Raw genomic sequence first — 27,336 nt, forward strand, 5'->3', positions numbered from 1 at the left:
ATAGTTTTGGAGTCCATAATGAAGAGTTTCACGGCTTTAAAAAAACTTGTTATTGCCCAATTTTGCAGACGGACACAGAATTAGTACTAACTAATAAAAAACAAACAGCAGCAAAAACAGCTGCAACTCCCCGCCCCCCCTTGCCCCCAAACTTAACAAACCAACCCAACCCAAGGCCAAAAACCAATTCAACTTTTAAGTCTAGGCCTCAAGTAGGAAGACTGGTTAAGGTTGACTTTAGCTTGTGTCTCAACAACACAATGAGGTGCCTTTAAAGGTTGGGAGGTCGAGATGGGGCAGTTTCAGGTAAAGCTGGCTGTGCGTGCAAATGGACGGGGACGGGAGGGGGCGGTCAGAAGAGAGACTAGAGCAGGGTCCATTTGCAGTTATTGCAACATCAAGTTGCTAGAGTAAAACGGTAAAAAAAAAAAAATTTAAAAAGGAGTCGGGTGAGTGAGAACGCGCAAGGTCTACAGAGACTGCTTGAGTTCCCTGGTGTCCTTAGAGCAGCCCCAGACCCTCTTGGTGTCCGGCAGAGGTCATCAAGCTGTCTCCACCCCTCCTCACTCGGCTCCAGGGTTTCGGGGAGCCCCCTCCCCCTCTGCTGCGGCACCGCCCTCCGCCGGGTTCCTTCCTCCTCCCTTCCTGGTGGGGCACAGACTCGCCCTGCTGCCACGTCTCACTGATGACATCAACACAGCCCGGTTGGCCTTAGCCAATCCGCTAGGGGGAGTCCGAGCGAAGTCCTAGCCAGCAGGCCAGAGGGGAGGGGAGCAGGAAGGGCGGGGTGTGGGGGTGAGGGAATCGGGACGGGGCGGGCGACAAGCTCTCAAGTACGCATGCGTAAAGGGCGCGGGGCCTAGTGGGAAGCTGAGTCCAGGCTGGCCTCGGCCCCGTCAGGCTGCCTAGCGCGCGGTGTGCTCACGACTCTCTTTCCCAGCGTGCCCCGCGACGCTGCCGCCCTCTGGGCCGCGACAGGCCCCTTGGCCTAGGCTTCCCCAGTTCCTGGTTCGCCGGCGGCCATTTTGGGTGGAAGCGATCACTGAGTGGCGGCGGCTGCTGATTGTGTTCTAAGGGTCGGAGTGGGGTCGACGTTTGCTCTACCGGAACAGCTTAGCTCATTCCTCCCCTTCCATTACCCGTGGCGCGGAGAGTTGGGGCGGCGGCTGCGTCAGCAAGGGCGGTGGCGGCGGCGGCAGCTGCAGTGACATGTCCAGCATGAATCCCGAATAGTGAGTGCAGGAGAGCCGGGGCGGGCCGGGGTGAGAGCGTCCGGCTGGGGGTGAGGGCCGCCGGGAGGCTCGCTGCGCAGCCCTGGGAAGGTCGGCCGGGCGAACGAGACCGAGCAGCCTGAGGGCCCCATTGTCTGAAGGCCGAGGGCCGCAGCGGGGAGGGGTCGGGCCTGCGGGCCGGGTCCCGGGCGCAGCCGGCGGGGAGCTAGGTGCAGCGGCTGGGCGTTGGGGAATGGGCCTCGGACAGCAGCCAGGAGGGGCGCGTCTCTGGAGGCAGCGGCGGCCGGAGGAGGACTTGTTTTTAAGGGGAGGTAGGTGGGGGAGCTCTGCTAGAGGACACTGTCAGACCCTGCGCCGGCTCTGCGGAGCTGTCAGCGTCGGCAGGGAGGAAACCTGCTCTACTCGTAAATCCCGAGCTTGTTGGAGCGCTCTCCCGGTTGGCTTTTAGGTAATATGGATGCTTCTTGGGACTGCGTGGGCTCGAGGGGGATGAGGAGATGGTGAGAAGCTATTTACAACGTTTAGTTTCCTTTTGGCCTTGCCTCCTGGAAGAGTTCTGTAAGAATTGTGAGATGTGACCCTTCTAAAATCCTGGACGTTTGTGAAATTTTTGTTTTAGGGGACACATGAGTCTCCCAGTCACCTTTTGTCTCCAGTAGGTTAAGAACAACAGTAGCAACAACACTACTGAACTAAAAATAAACTAGAAATGTCTTCCTGGTACCACCAAATTAAAGTGCAAGTTTGCAGACAATTTTGAAAAGAAACTAATGGGGCCTTTGATGATAGAGCTGTAGGTTTTAGATTACCTGGTTGAATGCCTGAAGATAGGGAATGAGGTCCCATGACGTGTCATGAAAAGTTAATGCATTCCTTTTTCTTGCTTACTCAAGAAGTCACTGTAGCAGATGTGACACACCTGGCACCTTTCATGGGACTGTTCTTCTTTTCTTGGATAGACATTGTTAGGCTCTGTCTTTGAACCAAAGTTCTATGGTTTCCATATATGAAAATAACTTGAAGAGATGTTACTTTTATTATATTATACTTTAGTGTCAGAAATCTTTAAGGGAGAGGGATTTTCTTTGTTTTTAATAGGAGATATCAGTATTGCCCTAAAAGCTGGGCTTATTTGTTTCCTTGGTCAGTTACTGCTAAGTGTGTCCCCATGAAAGTCCATCCATCAGCTCAGCTGACTTGTCATGTGTGTGTCACATGGCTCTTGCAAAAGACACTCTTAAGTTCAAGTTTTCTAAGACTGTGATTTAATACTGAAATGGGGTTTTTTGTTTGTTTGTTTGTGTTAAGTAGAAGTCTTAGTATCTTGGTAGAATTTTACATACTATATTTTTATTGTGTGTATGTGTGTGTGTGTGTGTGTGTGTGGTGCTTGTGATTGTAGGAGAAACAGGTGCCATCATTCTTGAGTCAGAGGTCAGGGGACAACTTTTGGGGGCGTATTCTTCCTTTGTGGCTTCATGGGATTGCAGTCAGATAAGCACTTTATCCACAGAGCTGTGTGGTTAGTCCAGGCTTTTGTACTTCTTTAAGAAGTTGGGAATACTTCATATGGTGACACATTTGCTGTGTTGGCAGCCCCTCTTCCAGGACAAAATTAGTTTAATTAAGCAAAGTTGAGTTGGGGTTCGTAATTAGATTTTATGGAAACGGAAAAGAACATGAATTTGTTATATTAGGAAGGTTTCTAATTTTTATTTGAGATTCCTGTTCTATTTGAGAAGAGTCCTATATTTGTTACATGTGTATTTATGCTTCTAAAATTTCCTAATGCTACAACCCTTCAGTACAATTCTTCATGTTGTGGTGACACCCTATCCATAACATTTATCATCGCTACTTCATAACTGTAATTTCGCTGTTATGAATCATAATATAGATATCTGATATAGGATATCTGGTATGTGACTCCTGTGAAAGGGTCCTGTGACCCCCTAAAGGGGTTGCTACTCCCAGGTTGAGGACTGCTGAGGTTAGAGACATCCTCTGGAGCTGAGTTAGAGTACTTGTGACCAGCAGAATTGGGTTCTGGGAATGGAACTAAAGTTTTCTGCAAGAATAATGCACATTCTTAACTACTATGCGATCTCTCCAGCCTTTGTTTTATGTATATTTTTTAATATTGTAAGAGATTTAACTAAGTGACAAAAATTTGATGTTATTCAGACTTTGTTTTTCTTTTTATAAAGTAGTATAAAAACCAGTCATTTTTACTACCTATTAAGGTAGTAGTGTGGTTCATGTTTTTGGAAAGCTATCTAGATCATGCTGTAAGTAGCATAAATAGTGTTAAAGTAAGCTAGGGCTTAGGAATGTGGCCTTAGCCTCAAGGGGCCTGTGATGTAACATATAAAATAGATTCTATACATGTCAAATACTAGGAGATAAGCATACTGATGTGCAGCATGGATCAGAACAGTGACTTTAGGGGAGAGTCACTCGTTCTGGTCAGCTGTTGCGTTTTGCAAGACTGTTGTAGAAGAGACAAGTAAAAAAATTACCAGTGCACCAGGTAGTTCAGCAGACGAAGCATCTGCCACCTTTATGAGTTCCATCCTTGGGACCTACATGGTGGAAGGAGAGAACTGGTTCCTGCAGTTCGTTCTCTGGTCTCTCCACACATGGCCCTCCCCCCAGTAATCTAAACATACAGTGTAAAAAAGAGAATTATTAGCACAGAAGTGGGACAAGGAAGACTTTTCAGGCTGGAAAAGGAAGAGGAATGGCAGATAAATAGCAAAGATAATTCTTTGTTTTTCTCCTCCCGTAGTTTTAAGAGAGGATCTCTTTGTGATGTAGTCCTGGCTTTCCTGAAACACCCTGTGTAAATGAGGCTGACTTTGTATTTGCAGCAGTCTTCCTGTTTCTGCCTCCCAAGTGCTGACATTACAGATACGAGTCACCATGCCCTGAATGGACAGTCATTTAGTCATTCTTTCTGAGTTCTCAAGTATGCCAATATCTGGCTTATATTTGCATTCTAGACTATGTAATAAATTGTCCAGGAGTTTGAGAAAAGGATTTATGAAACTTGCTTAAGATTAGAGGTGATGATAGATATTGCTATCATAAGTGCAAGCAATATAACAATAATGATTAAGTTAGAATTCGTCTCATTGTGTGTTCTCTCTCTCTCTTCTCTTTATGATCTGAAGAAAAACTAATTAGAAAAACTAACTTGGGAGAAACAAAGCCTGTTATCTTTATGACAGGAATAAAGAGTAATTTCTGAAACACATTTGACTGCAAGTGTGATCTGAACTGTGGTACAGTATCTGGAAAGGGCCCAAACTTTTTTTCTGGAGATATGAAGAAAGCTTTGATTTATTTATTTATTTATTTATTTATTTATTATATGTAAGTACACTGTAGCTGTCTTCAGCCGCCATTAGAGGGTGTCAGATCACTTGATGGTTGTGAGCCACCATGTGGATGCTGGGATTTGAACTCATGACCTTTGGAAGAGCAGTCGGTGCTCTTACCAGCTGAGCCATCTCTCCAGCCCTATTTATTTATTTTTACATTTATTGTATGTTTGGAGAGGGGGTGTCACATGATTGCTACAGTGAATGTGTGGAGGTCAGAGGGCAACTTGCAGGAGTCAGTTCTCTGTCTGCTCTGTGGGACCTGGTGATCATCTAGCTGTCTTAATCTCGGCTGTAGGCACTCAGATATGTTGCTGGTCCAAGATTTGATTTTCAGAGGTAGGCTGTGAAGCAGGCAGTGATTATTCCAACACACTGATTAAAAATACTTAACTGGTGCCAGGGGTGTAAGAGCCTGTAATCTGAGCCCTCGAGGCAGTGAGTGGCAGGAGGGTCAATGAAGGTTCCAGGCCACCCTGGTCTACATTAGTGAATTCCAGACTGTCAACAGCTACATGTCTTGAAAGAGAAATAGATAGAAATAAACACAGACTTCATATTATCTTCATACAAGAAGTAGTTGTCTATTAGCTCTAGGGAAGTTTTATTTATTTTTTTATCTTGAGGCAGAGTCTCAAGGATTCCAGCCCTGCCTCAAGCTCACTTTATAACTGAAGATAATCTTCAACTTGTGACCCTCTGGGTCTTTGCTGAGTGCAGAGATGTGAGACGCTGGCGATTGAACCTATACCTTTGTGTGTTACAGGCCAGTATTCTACCAGCTGGCCTTAAACTTGTGTGCATATTTTACTTGGTGCTGAATATAAGTGTGAGCTTATGTGTGTACATGTGTCATGTATTTGGTGGCAACTTGGTTTTCATTCCTTAGGAGCTGTCCATTTTATTTATTTTTACCTTTTGTTATTTTTACTTTATGTGTGTGTTTCCCCCTATTGTGTGCATGCAGTGCCCTAAGAGGTCAGAAGAGGCCGCCTGAATCACTGACAGTTGTGGTCTCTCATGTGGTTGCTGGGAAACAAACTAGTGTCTTCTGGAAGGACAACCAGTATTCTTAACCACTGAGCTACTTCTCCAGCCTGCTTTTCTTTCTTTCTTTCTTTCTTTCTTTCTTTCTTTCTTTCTTTCTTTCTTTCTTTCTTTCTTTCTTTCTTTCTTTCTTTCTTTCTTTCTTTCTTTCTTTCTTTCCTTTCTTTCTTTCTTTCTTTCTTTCTTTCTTTCTTTCTTTCTCTCTCTCTCTTTCTCTCTTTCTCTCTCTCTCTCTCTCTCTCTCTTTCTCTCTCTCTCTCTTTCTTTCTTTTGTTTTTTGTTTTGTTTTTCGAGACAGGGTTTCTCTGTGTAACCCTGGCTGTTCTGGAACTCAACTCACTCTGTAGACCAAGCTGGCCTCGAACTCAGAAATCGCCTGCCTCTGCCTCCCAAGTGCTGGGATTAGAGGCGTGCCCCACCGGCTGCCCGGCTTAAGATTTACTTTTATTATATATAAGTGTGTTGTAGCTGTCTTCAGACACACCAGAAGAGGGCATCCAATCTCATTATAGATGGTTGCTACCACTGAGCCACCTTTCCAGCCCCTATTTATTTTCTTGAGACAAGGTTTCTCACTGGGATCCGGGGTTTGTAGAAATGTCTAGGTTGGCTGGCTAGCTAGCTGCAGGATCTCCCTGTGTTTACTTCCCTGGTGCTGAGATGACAGGTATGGGACACCACACCAATTGTTTTGTTTTGTTTTTTTTTAAATAAAGTGGGTGCTTGTGATCTAACTCTAGTGCCCATGCTTGACAGACACATAATGAAACATCTCCTAGCCACCAACGTTCAAAGAATTTTTAATAGATCCGGGTGGTGATGGCGCAAGATGTAGTCCTAGAGCTTGAAAAATTTACATTTATTTATTTATTTATTTATTTATTTATTTATTTATTTATTTATTTATTTGTGTGTGTGTGTGTGTGTGAGAGAGAGAGAGAGAGAGAGACAGACAGACAGACAGACAGACAGACAGACACAGGGTAAGTTTTATCCTTATATCATGTGGGTCCTACGGATTGAACTGAAGTCATCAGGTTTGTTCATTAGTTAAAGTGACAAAATAGCATAGTATGGTGGCTCATCATGTGAGTCTAGTACTTGGGAGGTTGAAGCAAGAGGATTGCTTGAAGTTTGAGGCTAAACTGGGCTGCATAGTGAATTCCAGACCAGCCTGGGCTTTCTTTTCTTTTTTGGGGGGGATTTTTTTTTTTCCCTTTTTGAGACAGGGTTTCTCTGTGTAGCCCTGGCTGTCCTGGAACTCACTCTGTAGATCAGGCTGGCCTTGAACTCAGAAATCCACCTGCCTCTGCCTCCCAGAGTGATAGGATTACAGGCGTGTGCCACCACCACCCGGCTTGGGCTTTCTTTTAAAAAGCTAAACCAAACCAAACCTCACTGTGTAGATTGGAATGACTGAATACCCATTTCCCAGATGCTCAGATTAAAAGTGAGCAGCCTTCCCTGAGCCTGTGCAGAGCAGTTCAGTGATAGTAATCGTTTCTTCCCTTCCCTCCTCCACTTTAGAACTCCAGACTTGAGTCCCTGAAATGTTAGCAATCTTAAGTACTTTGCTTTTCCAAAATAGTTAGAGCTGCTTCAATTAAGTGCCTCTCCCTTTTAAGTGTTTGATAATAAAATTGGGCTAATCAGCTATCTGTCTGACAGTGTATTAATATCTTTCCTGACTTTCATGTAGTTTTCATTAGAGTGTTGTTTTTTACTATTTTGTTTGGGAGTGTGTATGTGGCTGGTAATCAAATCCAGTACTTGCACAGGCCAGTGGATGGCCTCTGTCTATACTCCAACCACTGGACAAAAATTGGAAGAAGAAAAGTAATTAGGACTCTTTTTTTTTTTTTGTTGGTTTTTTGGATTTCTTTTTTTTTTTTTTTTTTTTTTTTTTAATCCTTTTTGAGACAGGGTTTCTCTGTGTAGTCCTGGCTGTCCTGGAACTCACTCTGTATACCAGGCTGGCCTCGAACTCAGATATGCACCTGCCTCTGCCTCCCAGAGTGCTGGGATTACAGGCGTGCGCCACCACTGCCTGGCAGTAATTAGGACTCTTACTGTGTAGAATGTGATTTTTAAGTGTCTAGAGCAACACTATCCTGTAATTGTCAGGTAGACAGGCAGCTGTTTGGAATCTTTACAAAATATTCAGGCAGCAAATCTCAGTACCCAGGAGAATCAGGAGTTTAAAGCCAGTGTCAGTTGCAGGGCAGCCTTGCCTACAGTCTTGTCTCAGAGAAAGAGTAGAAGGATGGAAGAGAAAATGAAAACCTGAGTGCCATTTTGTGAGCTATTTTAGATGTGACTTACTTTTTATTACTCCCTGTCTGAATTTCACATTGGAGATTCTTAGTAAGAGACATTGGCAAATGACTCCCTCTGTCTTTTAAGGAGAAGGGAGTGGTCAGCCTATTCTTGGCTTCCTATAGAAGTTGGGGCTGAAATTGCTGCTTTGGTACTATAATATGGTTAAATTTTTTTAAAAATTAGTATTTATGTTCATGGGTGTTTTCCCTTCATATTTGTCTGCACCTAATGGATGCCTAGTGTCAGAGGAAGCTAGAAAAGGGAGTTGTGGGCCTCGAGAGATGGCTCGGTTCTTAAGAGCACTGACTGCTTTTCCAGAGGTCCTGAGTTCAATTTTTAGCAGCCACATGGTGGCTCACAACCATCTGTAATGGGATCTGATGCCCTCTTCTGGTGTGTCTGAAGTCAGCTACAGTGTACTTACATAAAATAAATAAAACTTTTTTTTTTTTTTAAAGGAGGAGCTAGACGGGTGGTGGTGGCGCACGCCTCTACCCAGCACTTGGGAGGCAAAGGCAGGTGGATTTCTGAGTTTGAGGCCAGCCTGGTCTACAGAGTGAGTTCCAGGACAGCCAGGACCACACAGAGAAACCCTGTCTTGAAAAACACCAAAAAAACAAAAACAAAAACAAAGAAAGGGGAGTTGAGTCCCCTGGAACTGGAATTGTGGGAATTGAACTTGGATCCTCTGGAACATTCTGCATCCAGTGCTCATAAATGCTGGGCTCTCTCTTCAGCACCCTTAAATATAATTTAAGGGGAAAAAACTCTGCTTTTCGTGCCAACAGGGATTGAATTTATGGCCTCCAAGTGCATCCCCCCAACCCTAAAATTTTTGAATTTAAGCCAGATAACATTTAGATGAACATCTACTTTAAATATTCATTTAAGTATTCATGGAGAAGTTTTTTATTTCACACACACATACTTACTTTAAAAAAAGATTTATTTTTATGTGTATTGGATATGCATGTCTCTGGGAAGGTATCGTATCTGCTGGAGCTGGAGTTATAGGCAGTGGTCAAGTGGGTGCTGTGAATTGAACTGAGGCCTGTGTAAGACGATCCAATGCGCTTAATCTGTGAGTCATCTCCAGCCCTGACACACTTACTTTGTACTGGGGATTTTAATAGGTAATTTTTCCGTGCTAGGCATATACTTTACCACTGAGCTGTCTCCCTTTTTTTTTTCCACACAGGGTCAAAAGGGGAGTTCAGGCTGACCTGGAGCTCCCTCTGTAGCTGGGTAGGCCTTGAACTCATGACACTCCTGTTTTAGCTTTCCAGGTCATTTGAGATTAAATGTCTGCCACCAGGATCTAATGGAGAGAGATTTCAAAACAGGAAAGGGGGTGTTTTGAGTAGGGACTAATGACATGTTCCTGTACTCTTAGAGTAGGCAGAGGAAGTTTGGGAGTCTTAGGTACATCGTTCTGACAAGAAGGGTTTGTGAAGTTACATGGTGGTCCATGCCTAGGCTACTGAGAAGGCTGAGGCAGAATTGCAAATTCCAGTTCTAAGTCTTAAAAGGTAGAGACGGCAGCAGCTACAGAATATGAAATCTATAGTTAGGTCTAAGTGGCCTTTGACCTCTGTTAAATACTGTGTGGGTTGGTCTTTTTCCTAAGTGTTTAAGTTGTCTGTTTTGTTTTTCTCTTTCTTTTCTGTTGGATGTTTTTTCTTGGGACCTTAGACGTGGTGATGTCTGAGAGTGAAAAGCCATGGAAGCAAGCCATTGCACTCTGGAACTGGGAGCAACTATGAGCACTTGTGCAAGATTGAACCATTGACTTCCTGTCTTGGATTATTAAGGGGTTCTCCAATACAGCCTTCCCTGAGAATCTTCAGGAACTAATGTTTGCTAGAGGAGGGAGATATATTTTCCTCAGTGGTAGTGGCAAGGTGCCTGAGCTCCTGTAAACAACCCTAATGACATCATTGCTACCCCACCTCCCATGGAAGTAGAGGGAGGATTAGTTGAAGTCAGTGAGCCTTGGGAGTAGGATAAGAGGGCCATGTGAGTGTGACCAAGATAGATAGGAAATGCCATGCTAAAGTCCATACTTAATGGATACTAGTAAGTATTTTTGAAAAAGTCAGTCTCAGTTCTAAAGACTTAGTGTCAAAGTTGCATTTATTTACAGTTTCATGTGAATAAAAGGACTGATTTGGTCAGATTGGCTGGCAAGAAGCCACAGTGATTCTTCGGTCTCCCCAGTGTTGGGATTACAAGTGTGCCCTGCCTAGCTGGGTTTTTTTGTTTTTTGTTTTTTTCCCCCGAGACAGGTTTCTCTGTGTGGCCCTGGCTGTCCTGGAACTCACTCTGTAGACCAGGCTGGCCTGGAACTCAGAAATCTGCCTGCCTCTGCCTCCCAAGCGCAGGGATTAAAGGTGTGAGCCTCTACCACCTGGCTGGTTTTTATTAATTTTTAATTGAAATTTTTAAAATTCGGATGCATTGCTGTTTCCACTAATGCTCTTTTCCTGGGCTAGGCTTCAGTCCAGAAATCTGTGTTCTACTTACCACCTCAGCTCCCTTGTTGTCCAAGGCCTCTCCTTTTTCATGGTCTTGACACTTGTTAGGGCTTTTGTTGTTTTGAGACAGGATCTACTTATGTAGCCATTGTTGGCCTGAAGCAGACGGGAAACTTGTAGGAGAGCATTCTTTTGCTGTCCCCAGAGTTTTACAGGCATTAAAGGATTATAGGCATGTGCTTGGCTTAATGCTTTTGATAGATAGTTACTTATTCATTCTTTGCTTCTTTTTCTTTTTCTTTTTTTTTTTTTTTTTAAGATTTATGTACTTTATGTATATGAGTACACCACTGCTCTCTGCAGACACACCAGAAATCATCAGATCCCATTACAGATGGTTGTGAGCCACCATGTGGTTGCTGGGAATTGAACTCAAGACCTCTGGAGAGCAGTCGGTGCTCTTAACTACTGAGCTATCCCTCTAGCCCCCTCTTTTTCTTTTTTCTTTTAGAGACAGGTTTTCTTTGTGTAGCTCTGGCTGTCCTGGAATTCAGTCTGAAGTCCAGGCTGGCCTTGAACTCACAGAGATCCTCCTGCCTTTGCTTCCTGAGTGCTGGGATTAAAGGTGTGCCAGCATCTCCTGATCAACAGTTATTATTTAAGACAGGTTCCTCTTTTTAAAACTTGTCTGTCTGTCTGTCTTTTCTGTGGATGGCTGTGTTACCTGCATATACACCTGAATCATGTATATGGCTGGTGCCTGTGAAGGCCAGAAAAATTAGATCCCCTGGAAGTAGTTATTGATAGTTGTGAGTTGCAGTGTAGGTACTGGGAATTGAACCCAGGTCTTCTGGTACAGCAGCCAGTGCTCTTAACTACTAAGCCGTCTCTCAAGCCCCAAAAGTTTATTTATTATTTTTTTTAGTTTATCTGTATATATGTATATCTGTGTGGGAGTGTTTGAATGTTAATGAGGTGCTTGGGGAGGACTGAGGCGTGGGATCCCCCTGGAGCTGGGATTCATTCATATCCTCTGAAAGAACAGTGTGTGCCATTAATCCCTGAGCCATTTCTCTAGCTCCAAGATAGGTTTCTTGTACTCAGAGCTGGCCTTAACCTCACAATTTAGCTGAGGATGCCCTTGAGTTAATGGTCCCTCTTTATCTTCTACAGGCCAGGATCACAATCTGGGCATGTGTCTTTAGACAGGGTTTATGTGGAACTGGTGACTAAACCCAGGGCTTCATGCACGCTAAGCAGCTATTCTTCCTTTTTTAAAAAGATTTATTTATTTATTTATTTATTTATTTATTTATTTATTTATTATATGTAAGTACACTGTAGCTGTCTTCAGACACTCCAGAAGAGGGAGTCAGATCTTGTTAAGGATGGTTGTGAGCCACCATGTAGTTGCTGGGATTTGAACTCAGAATCTTTGGAAGAACAGTCAATGCTCTTAACCACTGAGCCAGCTCTCCAGCCCCTTTTTTGGTTTTTCAAGACAGGGTTTCTCTATGTAGCCCTGGCTGTCCTGGAACTCACTCTGTAGACCAGGCTGGCCTTGAACACATCCGCCTGCCTCTGCCTCCCAAGTGCTGGGATTACAGGCCGTGCGGTCACCACTGCCAGTTTCAGGCACTCTTCCTTCCCCCTGAGCTATCCTCAGCCCTGATCTGGCTATCTCTGAAGTGTGCTTACACTGCCTCTTACTTTCATTTGTCTATTGCCTTATTTTTCTTTTTTAAAGATTTGTTTATATTTATTTTATGTGTATGTTTTTGCCTTCATGTTTGTATATATACCACATGTGTTCCTGATGTCAGCACAGGCCAGGAGAGAGTGTTGGATCCCTTAGAAGTGGGGTTACAGATTATTGTGAGCTGCCATGTAGGAGCTGGGAACAGAGCCTTAGTCTTCTGTAAGAAGCTCACTGCTGGGCTGCCTTCCAGACACACCACTTTCTCCTTTTTTGAGATAGGGTCTTACTGTGTAGCCCTTTCTGATCTGGAGCTCACTAGGTTGCTTTTATCTTGTATTGATCCTTGTCTCTGCCTCTCAAGTATTGGAATTACAGGTATAATGAATTCATCTGATTAATTTATAACTAGATTAAGGTTCTAGATTTTGGGAAAATGCCACAGAAGTCAGTGCTCTCTATTCACTACATTGTATCAGAAGTCTAATGATAACCAGTGTGTGGTATTTTGCTGTCATTCTGGTGTTGCTGTTACTGGAACATTGTTGTATTTATAACTGCCCACACTGGAAATGACTTTGGGAGAATTGCTAGAGTCCTTTACACTAGTGTGCTTCTAAAGTACCTTTCGTCCTTTCTCTGTTTTATTAGATACTGACCAGATTTGTAATGTTCAGTGCTGCTTCATCTCCCAGGGAAGGAGGATTTAAAGCAATTATTGAATTGAATATGCTAAAACCAGCAGCAATGTAATGCCAGGCGTGGTGCATGGCTGTAAAGCCAGCTCTTGGGCAGGGTGGGCGATCAAGAGTTCTTGGACAGCCTTTGCTTCATTTGGAGTCAGATGGGTGCCTGGGCTACATGAGACCCTGTTTCATAAGAAGTTCCTCCCAACAACAACAGAACCCACCAGTGCAATAAAGGGAGGATATAATTTGAAGCCACACAAATACCTTATTTTTCTCTTAAGTTGTACCTACTCATTTTAACTTCGCCTGCAGGTTTGCCTCTTGGTGACCTACTGTTTCCCTTCTGTGTGTGTGCATGGGGATTCTGTAAGGAAGAGTTGTTTCTCCAATTTACTTAACCATTTACACCACAACGAATAAGTTATATATGTATTATTTGAGTTATAATCTAAAATGTGGTTATATATACTTTGCGGCTCAAATTTTTTCTGGCTTTGCCTTTGAGAGAGCCTTTAGTTTGCTATTGTATCTTTTTAAAAGACCCGAGGAAAGATAATTATAAATTATCTTTTTCATGCCACTGTTTTGCTAGTAAAGCTTATGGTTTAAGTGCTAGGCTCTTTAATATTACCTCTAGTTTTGGTTGGCTGGCTCTGGTTTTGTTTTGTTGTCTTGAGACAACAGAGTCTCCAAGGTAACCCAAGCTGGCCTTGAACTGGTGGCCGGCAGTCTTGTTACCACAGCCCCCAGAGTGCCGGATTATAGGCATGTACCACCAACCCCAGTTTCTGTAATGGCTGTGAAGTCCTTGAAAGTCCATGCTCAAAATAACATTTGCAAAAGTTTAGAATGTTAAATGATATTTTTTAAAAGGTCAGTGCTATAGCTAGTAACAGTGTTTATTTATCTTCATCCTTGTCACCCTTGTTACATCCTTGTGCTGAATAAACCAGAGTAGTTGTTAAAACTTTAAGCAGTGACACTGGGCTGGAGAGATGGCTCAAGTGCTTAAGAGCAGTGACTGTTCTTCCAGAGGTCCTGAGTTCAATTCCCAGCAACCACATGGTGGCTCACAACCATCTGTAATGGGATCTAATGCCCTCTTTTGGTGTGTCTGATGACAGCCACAATATACTATATGTATAAAATAAATAAATAAATAAAAGCAGTGACACTTCAGGCATCATTGGTGGCCCCAGTTCAGTCCTTTATTGTAAACAGGACCCAGGACATCTGGTGGAGGGTATGCTTGTTCTGTCAAATTGGAAAAACTTGGCAACTTGTCTGTGTTTCTTTTTGATTTGTAAAAGGCTTGGGCAAGCTGGGCAGTGGTGGCGCACGCCTGTAATCCCAGCATTTGGGAGGCAGAGGCAGGAGGATTTCTGAGTTGGAGGCCAGCCTGGTCTACAAAGTGAGTTCCAGGACAGCCAGGGCTACACAGAGAAACCCTGTCTCAAAAACAAAACAAACAAACAAACAAACAAACAAACAAAAGGCTTGGACATGAAATTTAGGGTCTGGCATGTGCTAGGCAAGTACTCTGTTGTTAAGCTATACATACCTATCCCTCCTTTACTGATAAAAGCATTTTATTATTTATATAAATATGGGTGTTTTGTCTGTTTACCATGTGCATTCAGTGTCCCGGAGTCCAGAAGGTGTCAGATCCTCTGAGCCTGGAGGAGGTGAGCTGCCTTGTGGGTACTAAGCATCCAACCTAGGACCGGGGAGTAGCAATCAGTGCTCTTAACCACTGAGCCATTTCCAGCCCTGAAACTTTTTTGTTTTAAAGGTAGGGTCTCATGTAGCTCAAGCTGGTCTAGACTCTTCTGATCTTCCTGCCTTTACTTCCCAAGTACAGGGATTATAGGCATGTGCAGCTGTGTACGGGGGATTGAATGTAGAGTACATGTGTGATAGACATATGTTCTGCCAGCTGAGCTCTTATGCCCCTAGTACGGATTTGTTTAAAAATGCTTTTGATTTTCTTCTGTGACTTCTGTTTTACTGCTGACCAGCAGTTTAAATTTATCCTTCTAATTCTTTTGTTCAGATATATTTATGAGTAAGTATACTGTCATAATCTGGTAAAATAAAAAAGATGTTTAATAGTACATACCACTATGCAAATAGATAAAGGTAATAATTTATGAAAAGTCACAAAGATAATTATCTCTAAAAGTTGTATATCTTGCTTACATTGAAATTATACTTTCTATAATAAAAATTAAATTTAATAGATAAGTTTTTTTAAATTAAATCAAAGCTAAAAATGAAGTGTACCTTCTGAAAATATAGTCTTGATTTTTGGGCTGTGTTCTTTTTGAAAGTGCTTAGACTATGGAAGTAGTCAGGCTCAGGAAGGAGGGAGATTCCTTTGGGAGACAGTAACAGATTATCTGCCGCCTTTAGGCCGTGGAAGATAACTTTTAGGGATGGTTTTTGAGTTAGTCCCAGCAGTGGTGATACTGGAATGGAAATCAAAGCCTGTGCCACGGGTGGCCCCAACAAGCTAGGCTCGGCCATTAATCTTTAGTAAGCCAGAGATGAAAGAGCCAAATTAATAGCAAAAAGCAGAAAGGGGGACATTTACTCAGTGTGACACATTGGGAAGAGGGGCAAAAAGCTCTAACAACAACTGGAGTCCTTCTTTAGGGCTCCAACATGAGGCTGAGGTCACAGCAGAGCGCCAGAGTTCTGTGCAACCCATCAGTCTGCCAAGGTGAATTCTGCCTGTTGTTGTCTGGCTTCAGTCTCATCCTACGGTGGTCTGAGAAATTGCTAGAACTATGTGCTTTTCTTTTCTAGCATGAGATTCCTGGAGGACCTGCCAATGCCCTGCGGTCTGTTGTTTCCAGTAGTGGCCTAGCTAAAGGGAAGCTACAGTTTCTCTTTGAAATATTCTCATTTCTGGGCCAGGAAGTTGATTCAGTGGATAAAGACTTGTCCATCATGCTTGACAACCTCAGTTAATTTCCTAGAATGTGCATGGTAGAGAGGACTAACTCCTGCAAGGCGTCCTCTGACCTCCATATGGGGTGTGCATGAACACACACAGTTAATGTAAAAAGAAAGCTGGATGGACTGTCACATGCCTTTCAGTTCTCAGGAGTCAGAGTCTGGGTGTGTCTCTCTGAGTTGGAGAACAGCCTACTCTACATAGCAAATTTTAGGACATAGTGGAAAAAACAAACAAACAAAGCTAAATCAAAACAGCACCAACAAAAACCTCAGAAAAATTTCTCTTTCATTTTAGGCATTGTGGTTACACTGATGAATATATGTATAATCAGAGTCTACCAAGTTTCCCCCCTACCCTTTTTGATGGGGTTTTAACCCTGTAGCCCAGGTTGGTCTGGAGCGTTCTGTGTAGATTAGCAGTCTTACCTTGGCCTCTTAGAGGCATGCCAGCATGACTAGCTCAGAGCCAACATGCCCCCCAAGTGCCCAGCTTGGGGATTTAATATAGAGTGTATATGCCTGGTGAGCTCTCTACCCATAGCTATTATCTCTAGCTCCAGAACCTACTTGCCCGGGTCTCTGAAGACTTACTTCAATAAGCTTAAAATGTTGGTAGCATTTTTATTATGTTTCTAGAGTTCAACATTCAAAATATAGGCTTTCAGATGCTTTAAATATGTGTATGGGTGTTTTGCCGGCATGTATATGTTTTGCCAGCCTGTGTACCATGTGATGCAGTGCCCTGGAAGGCCAGAAGAGGGCATCAGAACTCCTGGGACTGAATGGAGTTCCTGGGAGTATTGGAGCTCAGACCCGGGTCCTCTGCTAGAGGAGCCAGTGCTCAGCATCCAGCCACAGGAGGGGACATTAGACCTAGGTCTAGGGAAGGCTCATAGAAATTATTTCACTGGAGGATTACTCTGCATAGTGAGGCATTCGGTTTTCGTATTTGAAAGAGACTCTGTTGTTGAGAGAGAGTCTGATGTGTTCCAGGCGGGCCCCTCTAACTTATTATGTAGCGGAGGCTGGCCTAAAACTCATGATTCTGCAGTCTCCGCCTCTCAAGTGCTTGCTGAGATTGTTAGCATGGGCCACTAAGCCAGGAGAGGCTAATATTACTGGGTGCAACATAACCTTCTCTAGTGTGCAGGGTAGAGGGCTGGGATTTGATTAGCACAAGTCTCTTCAGTCCACTCAAAATAGGAATCATATGAGATTCCTGTTGTTTTTTTCTTTGGAAGAGGAAGTCCACTCATCAGCGAGACCAATGTGGCATGCCTACTTTACTTGAGTAAGTCACGTGTTCAGCTGTGTACTAAGGGGTGCTGTTGGCCTTTTTAGGACCTGGAGTCTTTTTAGGAGAGCTGCTTGTAACTAGCTTTGCTTTCTTGTAGAACTTACAATACAACATGCTTTTTATTAATGTGATTTTCCTTCTCTTTTTGCAGTGATTATTTATTCAAGTTACTTCTGATTGGTGATTCTGGGGTTGGAAAGTCTTGCCTTCTCCTTAGGTTTGCAGTAAGTTGGAATTAAAATACTTCTTACAAATGATGGTGTGCTTAGTTGTACAAATAATGCAGTGGTTTTTGTTTGTTTTGTTTTAGTTAGATAATCAAACAATTTTATATAGAGTTAATTCTTTCAGAGTTTATATATCTGAGTGCTCCCAAACACTGTGTCCCACCCTCAGTGGTATCATGGACTGTTAAATAAATGCTATTTTTAAGAGAAATTTGAGGGAAAGCTGGGTATGGTTGTGTATGCCTGTAATCTTTCTACTTGGGAGGTGAAGGAGGAGCATCATTTTGGGCTTGAAGTCAGTTCAGAAAGAGAGAGGGAGGGAAGTAGAGAAGGAGGGAGGGGAGGAAAAGGAAGGGAAGGGAAAGAAAAGAAAAGAAAAAAAGAGAGAAAAAAGAAAAGAAAAGGCCAAGAAAGCAGTGCAAAGCAGGCTGAGGAAGTCAGTATCTAGTGTTCTTTATAGAGTGCTGATTGGTTCCTATACAGGTGGAGAGGACGGTGAGACACTTGGCTTGTATTGAAAGTGACCTGAAAAGAAAGACTCAAGTTATAGTTTTAATAGACCAAAGAGGAATGTTTAACTTTAAACATTACTCTAACTTTAAATTTTAGTTCCTCATTTTATAAGCCCCTTGGGCTAGTGGCTACCATATTGCCTAGCAGTTTATGTAATAGTTGAGGTTCATCATTGTTTGCAGAATTCTCTTAGGTATTGCCTTATAGTTCTGTGATGATTAATCATCCATTCTGGATTTTTTTTAGAGTTATTTATGTATGAGTGTGCTATTTGCACGTACACCATCATGCCAGAAGAGGGCATTAGATCCTATTATAAGATGGTTGTGAAGCCACCATGTGGTTGCAGGGAATTGAACTCAGGACCTCTGGAAAAGCAGCTAGGCTCTTAACCACTGAGCCATCTCTCCAGCCCCAATTCTGGAATTTTTTTTTTTTAAAAGACTTATTTATGTATTATATGTAAGTACATTGTAGCTATCTTCAGACACCCCAGAAGAGGGCGTCAGATCTCATTATAGATGGTTGTGAGCCATCCTGTGTTTGCTGGGATTTGAACTCAGAACCTTTGGAAGAGCAGTCAGTGCTCTTAACTGCTGAGCCATCTTTCCAGCTACCCCCGCCCCTTTTAAAAGAAAGTATCTATCTATCTATCTATCTATCTATCTATCTATCTATCTATCTATCTATCTATCTATCTATCTATCTATCTATTTAATGCATATGAGTATACCACCATTGCTCTCTTCAGACACTCCAGAAGAGGGCACCAGACCCCATTACAGATGACTGTGAGCCACCATGTGGTTGCTGGGAATTGAACTCTCTGGAAGAGCAGTCAGTGCTCTTAACTACTGAGCCATCTCTCCAGCCCTGGAATTTTTTTTTTTTATTATTTAAATGAAGGCTTCTTTTAAAAGTTACTTACTCCAGATGGTGGCACATACCTTTAATTCCAGCATTTGGGAGGCAGAGGCAGGTAGATCTCTGAGTTTGAGGTCACCCTGGTCTACAGAGAGAATTCAGGACAGCCTGGACCAAACAGAGATACCCTGTCTCGAAAAAACAAAACAACACACACACACACACACACACACACAACCCAACCAGTTCCTTGTTTTTCTGTGTATTTTTACATGGGGTGGGAATGCACACACACACAGTATCGGGCTGATGGTCAGAAGACAGTTCATAGGAGTTGGTTCCCTGTTTGTACTTTTTGGGTCCCAGGGGTTGAACTCAAGTTGTTAGGTTTGGTAGTGGCAGGCAGTTTTATTCTCTAAGCCATCTCAGGGGCTCTCATGAATTCTTCCTAGAGCCTCACTGCGTATCCCTGGCTGGCCTTTAAGTTCCTAGACCAGGATGGCCTCAGATTTTCAGTGACTTTTCTGCCCCAGACTCCCAAGTACTGAGGTTATTGGCATGTCCCAAAAAAGAGAAACATTGGGTTAAAAATTGACAAGCAGCCGGGCAGCGGTGGCTCATGCCTGTAATCCCAGCACTCCGGGAGGCAGAGGCAGGCAGATTTCTAAGTTCGAGGACAGCCAGGGCTACACAGAGAAACCCTGTGGGGGTGGGGGGATTGACAAGCAGCATGATAATGACCCCCAAATGGTGAAACTACCACATTCTTTCATAAACAAAATGTATCAACGGGCTTGTATTCAGCTGCAAAAAAGGACTTAGTTAAAAAAAAAAGTACGGCTGGTGAACTGACTCCGCAGCAGGTAAATACCATCCGGGAGCCTGAGCTGTGTCCAGCAGGCCTGGCAGGGTGGAAGGAGAAGGCTGGCTGACTGTCCTCTGACCTCCACATGTGCAAACTAGGCACACACATGTCTACACACACACAGCAAATAATTTTTTTGAGACAGGGTCTCACTATGTACCCTTTGCTGAACTCACTATTATAGTTCAGGCTGGCCTCAAATTCATAGAGATCTGCCTATCCCTGCCTCCTGAATTCTGGGATTAAAAGTGTGTGCCACCATGCCCAATTTAATAAAGTGATATATTAAAAACAACAACTATTAATCTGAGTAAGCTGTGGTAAGCCTGTGATCTCAGCATTCCAGCGTCTGAGTAGGAGCATGATTGAGGCTAGCAGGAGCTAACAGCAAGATTTCCTGTCTATGAAATGTTCTCTAGGCAAAGCTCCGCTGAGTAAGTAGTTGGTTGCCATGATCTGAAAGAAAGGGAAGTAGAAACTGCTAATGAGTTTCCTTTTGAGGTAGTAAAATATTCTGGAATTAAACAATGGTTATACAACTTTATGTGTTTACTGAAAACCACTGAGTTGTACACTAAATGAGGGATCCTTACATGCATTAAATTTCAACTTAAAAACTCAACCAGGATGTAAAACAGACATCCCCAAGAGGAAAATGAAACGAACATTGTTTTGTGGTTAATGAATTGAATGTTTGAGTCACAAGAGCTTTACTGATTGGCAGTTAGGAAAACTCATGGAGGGTGGAGGAGCTCTGACAATTAGAAAATCTTTTCCTGACTTATGTAAAGAATATACCAAGAGATGCTGTCCTTGTCAGGGTTTCACTGCTGTGAACAGACACCATGACCAAGGCAACTCTTATAAGGACAACATTTAACTGGGGCTGGCTTACAGGTTCAGAGGTTCAATCCATTATCGTCAAGGTGGGAGCATGGCAGCGTCCAGGCAGGCATGGTGCAGGAGAAGCTGAGAGTTCTACATCTTCATCTGAAGGCCGCTAGTGGAATATTGGCTCCCAGGCAGTTAGGAAGAGGTTCTTAAAGCCCACACACACCTACTCCAACAGGGCCACACCTTCTAATAGCCCACTCCCTGGGCTGAGCATATACAAACCATTACGGATGTATGGGAAAAAAAAAAGAACACTTGAGAAATATCTCAAAGCAAAAAGAAACCTTTCTAACTAATTTGTATTTTATAATGAGATAATTACAATGCAAAACAAGATGGAGTCAAATGTTAAAAACTTCGTTTATAATGCAGTAGTAAGCTTTAACAAATTTTCTCTGTTAAACACTGATTTCATTAACTGTTTCCCCTGCAGGATGATACGTATACGGAAAGCTACATCAGCACAATTGGCGTGGATTTCAAGATCCGAACCATAGAGTTAGACGGGAAGACAATCAAGCTTCAGATAGTAAGTCCTCGGGAGACTGTTGTAAAGCAGCATTAGGTGTTCACGGTGCTAGCAGAGTCCTGCACTGGGACAGATCTTAGACCAAAAGGCATTTCCTAGGCTTTCTTCTTCCTCGTGTTCTCGTGTTTCTCCCATATGCCAAGTCTGCACAGTTCACATGGAGCTGAGCTCAGTCCTCTTGGTTGAAATTGTTGGTAAAGCAGACTTAATTAAGTAATTAAATAATACAGACTTTATTTAATAATCACAGATAGCCTCCTCACCTACTAAGTGAGGAGTCTGAGCTTTCCCTGTCTCACAGTATTACTTGGCATCTTCTGTGTGTCCCTCTGTGCCGAGTGGGTATGGTAGCAGGGACCTTGGGAGCCTCTTCGCCTCTGCTTTACAGACAACGTTTTAGTTCTGAGGGGCTTTCTCCTTTTTTAAGATCATATATTCCAACTGTAGAAACACAGAATTTATTGGAAGGAAACTCTAAAATATGCTTGTTTTATTCTCAAAAAAAAAAAAAAAAAAGATGGTCAGACTTGGAGGACCATAGCCCTCCATTCAGCATGTGCCCTGTGCTCTCTTCAGACCCTATCCGTCCCTTACTCCCACTCCAAGTGAGCGTGTTTTCAGTATTTCAGTATGAGCCTAGGTACTGACAACATGGCTGTGTTTGTTTTTTGTTTGTTTTTTGTTTTTTTTTTTGTTTTGTTTTTGTTTTTGGCTTTTTTGGATTTGGTTTTTTTGAGACAGGGTTTCTCTGTGTAGTCCTGGCTGTCCTGGAACTCACTCTGTAGACCAGGCTGGCCTCGAACTCAGAAATCCACCTGCCTCTGCCTCCCAAGTGCTGGGATTACAGGCGTGTGCCACCACCACCCGGCTTCATCTGGAAACTTCAATGTTGTAGGCTCTAGGGTTGTTTTAGACAGGCTTTACTATGTAGCCTGGGCTGGCTTTGAATTTGTGGTCATCTCTTGCTTCTTCACTTCCTCACTGCTGCTGGGACACAGTTATGCACCACTATGCCCACTTTTCCAAAAAAAAAAAAAATGATACGTGTATTTATATATGACTTGCTATAATTAATATGCATCTGCATTTTTATCTGTTGCACCATTATATTTAACAGAATTAACATTAATATCTTATATCTAGTTCTCACATTTCCCTGAAAGTAGTTTGTGTGTGTGTGCGCGCGCGCGTGCGTGTGCGTGTGCGTTTGCGTGCGCACGCGCCTAAATGGTAAGGTATCCTTAAAATGAGTTATACATTTTTTTATTTAAAAACATAATAATTATAAGCCAGGCATGATGGCGTACACCTTTAGTTCTAGCACTGGGGAGGCAGAGGCAGGTGGATTTCTGAGTTGGAGGATAGCCTAGTCTACACAATGAGTTTCAAGATAGCCAGGAGTATACAGAAACCCTATCTCAAAAAACCAAAATCAAAACAAAGTAAAAAAAAAAAAGCCCTATTACTGTTTGTGCGACCTCTATGCCATGGCACATCTGTGGAGGTCAGAGGAGTTTTATTTTTGAAAGAGGGTCTCTCACTATAGAGACCTAGAACTTGCTGTATAGATAAGGCTCTTGAACCCACAGAGGAGGCCTTTGCCTCCTTAGTGTAGGGACTATAGGCATTAACTACCCTACTTAGCCAACTTTTTATAGTTTTTCCTTCTATCATGGGTTCTAGGGTTTGGCTTCAGGCTGTTAGGTTTGCATGGCTTTGCTGGCCTATCTTGCCTTTCTTTCCCTATTAAAAAATATTTTTCTTAAGTATAAGTGTATACCAGAGGTACCGGATGCCTTTGAAGCTAGATACAAGCATTGGTAAACCATTTAATGTGGGCCTGGGACTTGAACTCACGTACTGTGGAAGACCAATATAGCCTCTTAATCATTAAGCCATCTCTCCATGCCCCTTCTCTACTTGGTAATAGTGAGTTCTATTTTCATGGTGTTTAGACACATTTTCCTTCCAGCAGTCTTGCTCAGACTGAGGGAGCGCCCCCTCCTTGTTACCCTAGGGCATGGCAGAGCCTGGTCTGTGTGCAGGGCTGCAGCCGAGAAGGAAGCTGAGGCTGGCATTTCAAATTCTAATGTACAATTTTCTCCTGTCCTTCCCTCCAAGTATGTTTTAATGGAATTGCTTGCCTTCCCTGATTGTTTTCTACAGTGGGACACAGCAGGCCAGGAAAGATTTCGCACAATCACCTCCAGTTATTACAGAGGAGCCCATGGCATCATAGTTGTGTATGATGTGACAGATCAGGTAAGTTCCTAGACAGTGTGATGTGTTACCAACAAAGTAGGAAGTCACTTTTGTGTATGTGTGTGGATTTTGACACAATCTCACTGTGTAGTTTTTTGGCTAACCTGAACTCACTATGTGGACAGGCTGTCCTTGAATGCTTTTGAATAGCCCTATAACATTTTGTCAGAAATTTATTTTTACTGTTCAAGAAATAAAAACAAATAATAACTCATTTTCTTGTAGCAAATGTTAAATCTGAACTATCTGAATTATATAGTTAATTTGGAGATAACTTACCATTTACCATTGTAAGCAAAAGATAAGCGAATATGAATAGGGAAAGAAATGCTACATTAGCATGATGCGCTGTGCCTCCAGTTCAGCGACTGGGAGGCTGAGATAGGATCTCAGGAGCCCAGGAGATGGAGGCCTGCCTGGGCGCATAGCAAGATCTCATCTCAGTAAGGCAAAGCACCCAAAGCAGACGCAACTTGTCAATTTTAAACATGTAGCCTATTACCATCTAGACTACATTTTTGTATATGTACAACATATACATATGTTTATGTATTTGTATATGTATAACAAAAATTACATATTACCATAATTTTTGTTTGTTCTTCAAGACAAGTTCCCCTGTAATCTTGGCTGTTTATAGGTGAAGCTGACCTTGAGCTCAGAGGACTGTCTGCTTCTGTCCCCCAGGCGCTGGAACTAAAGGCATTCATCACCATGCCCAGCGTAACATAAAACATTTTTATGTGAAAAACAGGGAAAAACGTTGCCTGTTTTTTAGTAGATTTCTCCTCTCCATCCCCTATTTTGCTTGTAGTGGGGTTTAAGATCAGGACTTTCTGTATGACCAGAAAATTGTCAGCCATTGAGGTGGACCCTAGACCAAATAATAGTACTGATATTGTTGTTCTCTATAACCAGTATTTTTATTATTATTATTATTATTTTTGTTTTTTTCGAGACAGTGTTTCTCTGTGTAGCCCTGGCTGTCCTGGAACTAACTCCATAGACCAGGCTGGCCTTGATCTCAGAAATCCGCCTGCCTGTGCCTCCCAAGTGCTGGGATTAAAGGCGTGCACCACCACTGCCTTTTAGTCAGAATCTCACTGTGTAGTTCTGCCTGACCTGTCACTGCTTTTGTAGACTGGGGATTGGGCTGGCCTGGAACTCAAGAGATCAGTCTGTATCTGTCTCCCAAGTACTGGAATTAAAGCTTGTCAATTCCAGTCAATGTCTTGTCACTATTTTAAAATTTTGGGCTTGCCTGTCACTAAACTTCAACTGTTTCCTCTTCCAAATAAGCTACTTTCACGTCAGGCCTTTGAGTCTTTCTTACCTTTCACTGGGTGTGCATCTCGTATAGTTGATTTCTTTCCTTAGTTAGAGCAACAGTGGCCTCAAGCAACCACATCACTGTTCTCTCCGCAGGAGTCCTTCAATAATGTCAAACAGTGGCTGCAGGAGATAGATCGCTATGCCAGTGAAAATGTCAACAAGTTGTTGGTAGGGAACAAATGTGACCTGACCACAAAGAAAGTAGTAGACTACACAACAGCAAAGGTATGTATGAGGTTTGACTTTGACACTTATCTTAGTCAGGGTTTCTATTCCTGCACAAACATCATGACCAAGAAGCAAGTTGGGGAGGAAAGGGTTTATTCAGCTTACACTTCCACGTTGCAGTTCATCACTAAAGGAAGTCAGGACTGGAACTCAAGCAGGTCAGGAAGCAGGAGCTGATGCAGAGGCCATGGAGGGATGTTTCTTACTGGCTTGCTTCCCCTGGCTTGCTCAGCCTGCTCTCTTATAGAACCCAAGAGCACCAGCACAAAGGTGGCACCACCCACAAGGGGTCCTCCCCACTTGATCACTAATTGAGAAAATGCCCCACAGCTGGATTTCATGGAGGCACTTCCCCAACTGAAGCTCCTTTCTCTGTGATAACTCCAGCCTGTGTCAAGTTGACACACAAAACCAGCCAGTACAACACTGAATTTAATTATGGGGACGGCCTCACCCTGTCAAAGCCAGTGAGTCCCCCATTCCCATTTCAGAAGGCAGTAACAGACTAAGTCAGAAAAAGTTTCCATTGTTCATTGTGCCTTATTATTCTCTCAGGAATTTGCAGATTCCCTTGGAATTCCATTTTTGGAAACCAGTGCTAAGAACGCAACGAATGTAGAACAGTCTTTCATGACGATGGCAGCTGAGATTAAAAAACGAATGGGTCCTGGAGCAACAGCTGGTGGTGCCGAGAAGTCCAATGTTAAAATCCAGAGCACTCCAGTCAAGCAGTCAGGGGGAGGCTGCTGCTAAAATCCGCCTCCGTCCTTTTCTCACAGCAATGAATTCTCAATCTGAACCCAAGTGAAAAAACAAAATTGCCTGAATTGTACTGTATGTAGCTGCACTACAACAGATTCTTACCGTTTCCACAAGGTCAGAGATTGTAAATGGTCAATACTGACTTTTTTTTTTATTCCCTTGACTCAAGACAGCTAACTTCATTTTCAGAACTGTTTTAAACCTTTGTGTGCTGGTTTATAAAATAATGTGTGTAATCCTTGTTGCTTTCCTGATACCAGATCGTTTCCCGTGGTTGGTTAGAATATATTTTGTTTTGATGTTTATATTGGCATGTTTAGATGTTGGGTTTAGTCTTCTGAAGATGAAGTTCAGCCATTTTGTATCAAACAGCACAACCAGTGTCTGTCAGTTTCCATGCATAAAGTTTAGTGAGACGTTCTATGTAAGATCTGATTTGCTAGTTCTTCCTGGTAGAGTTATAAATGGAAAGATTACACTATCTGATTAATAGTTTCTTCATACTCTGCATATAATTTGTGGCTGCAGAATATTGTAATTTGTTGCACACTATGTAACAAAACTGAAGATATGTTTAATAAATATTGTACTTATTGGAAGTAATATCAAACTGTATGGTGATAAGTATTGTTTTAATTCCTATGACTAAAGGGAAATAGAGCTTTGCATTATCCTTAGCAGCCATGTGTGTGCAGCAAGGGCACTGTAGACCTATCCTAATAGCACACATCGGGGTCTGCTTGCTTTCTAGTGATAGGGTCTGATGAGTGACCCAGTGAAGCTTTTGTGCTGTGTAGACACTTCACCAACTTCATTGGTTCAAGGAACACAAACTGTATGGAAAGAATGTGTGCTTCATAGCTTCATCTCCGGCCCAGAGCATCTGAAGTGGCTTCACCAGCAGCACCGTGTTCATGCATCTGTGGTAGATGGAGAGCACACATGCTCCCTCGCAGGCAGTCATCTGGTATATGTGCTGCTGTTTCTTCATGCTGAGTCTGATGGTGCACACACCTTTTTCTTTCTTTTTTTTCTTTGGCTATCGGAGACAGAGTTTCTCTGTGTATCGCTGGCTGTCCTGGAACTCTCTCTGTAGACCAGGCTGGCCTTGAACTCAGGGATCCACCTGTCTCTGAGTGCTGAGGTTGAAGGTGTGCATCACCATGCCTGGCTTTTTTCCCCTTTCTTTTTTGAGACAGGGTCTCACTATGTAGCCCTGGCTAGCCTGGAACTTAAGTATGTACAACAGGCTGCCCCCCATCCCTCACCCCCACCCCCCATTCACCTGCCTTTTCCTCAAAAGTGCTGGGATTAAAGGCATGTCCCAGACTGCACCTATTTTTTGAGACAGTGTCTCACATAGCTCAAGAGGCCTCAAATTCACTTGTAACCAAGGATGGCCTTGAACTCCTGATCCTCCTGCCTCTACTTCCAGGTGTCAACTTTTATTTTTTCCAATTGTATGACTCATGTTGGAGGAGAGTTTTAAGCATTAGAATAGAAAGCAGGAAATGTGATTGCCCTAATTGTAGAAATTCTATCCCCCCCCCCCCCCCAAATTAACTGAAAACATGAACGCTAGATGGGAATGATGGGAGAAATAATATATTTATTTCGGTGAAATTTGCATGTGTGAAAGTTTTGTTAACTGGGACCTTCGAGATCCTAGACTTTGCTTTTGTCTTACTGTGAGAAACAAAGTCTCTTGCAGACATTAGCATTTTAAGGTGACAAAGGTCAGAGATTTGTTTCCTTTGGTTTA

General features: G+C 42.9%; 1 protein-coding gene across 1 annotated transcript; it reads left to right on the forward strand.

The window, feature by feature from the left end:
• The first annotated feature begins 998 nt into the window (after window positions 1-998).
• Rab1a (RAB1A, member RAS oncogene family) lies at window positions 999-27,129 on the forward strand. The gene is made up of 6 exons (XM_052199640.1): window positions 999-1,232; window positions 17,250-17,322; window positions 20,895-20,990; window positions 23,157-23,252; window positions 24,678-24,809; window positions 25,368-27,129. Exons 1-6 carry the CDS (start codon window positions 1,210-1,212, stop codon window positions 25,563-25,565), a joined length of 618 nt encoding a protein of 205 aa, XP_052055600.1. The 5' UTR covers window positions 999-1,209; the 3' UTR covers window positions 25,566-27,129.
• The last annotated feature ends 207 nt before the right edge of the window (window positions 27,130-27,336 follow it).

Source organism: Apodemus sylvaticus, chromosome 11, assembly GCF_947179515.1.
Source record: "Apodemus sylvaticus chromosome 11, mApoSyl1.1, whole genome shotgun sequence".
Taxonomy (NCBI): domain Eukaryota; kingdom Metazoa; phylum Chordata; class Mammalia; order Rodentia; family Muridae; genus Apodemus; species Apodemus sylvaticus.

Bases quoted from the DNA above. Each gene is read 5' to 3' on its own strand.
- Rab1a (XM_052199640.1), top strand. From the start codon at position 1,210: ATGTCCAGCATGAATCCCGAATA. The intron at 23,253-24,677 runs GTAAGTTCCTAG...TTCTCTCCGCAG, and splicing joins TGTATGATGTGACAGATCAG to GAGTCCTTCAATAATGTCAA. The intron at 24,810-25,367 runs GTATGTATGAGG...TTATTCTCTCAG, and splicing joins TAGACTACACAACAGCAAAG to GAATTTGCAGATTCCCTTGG.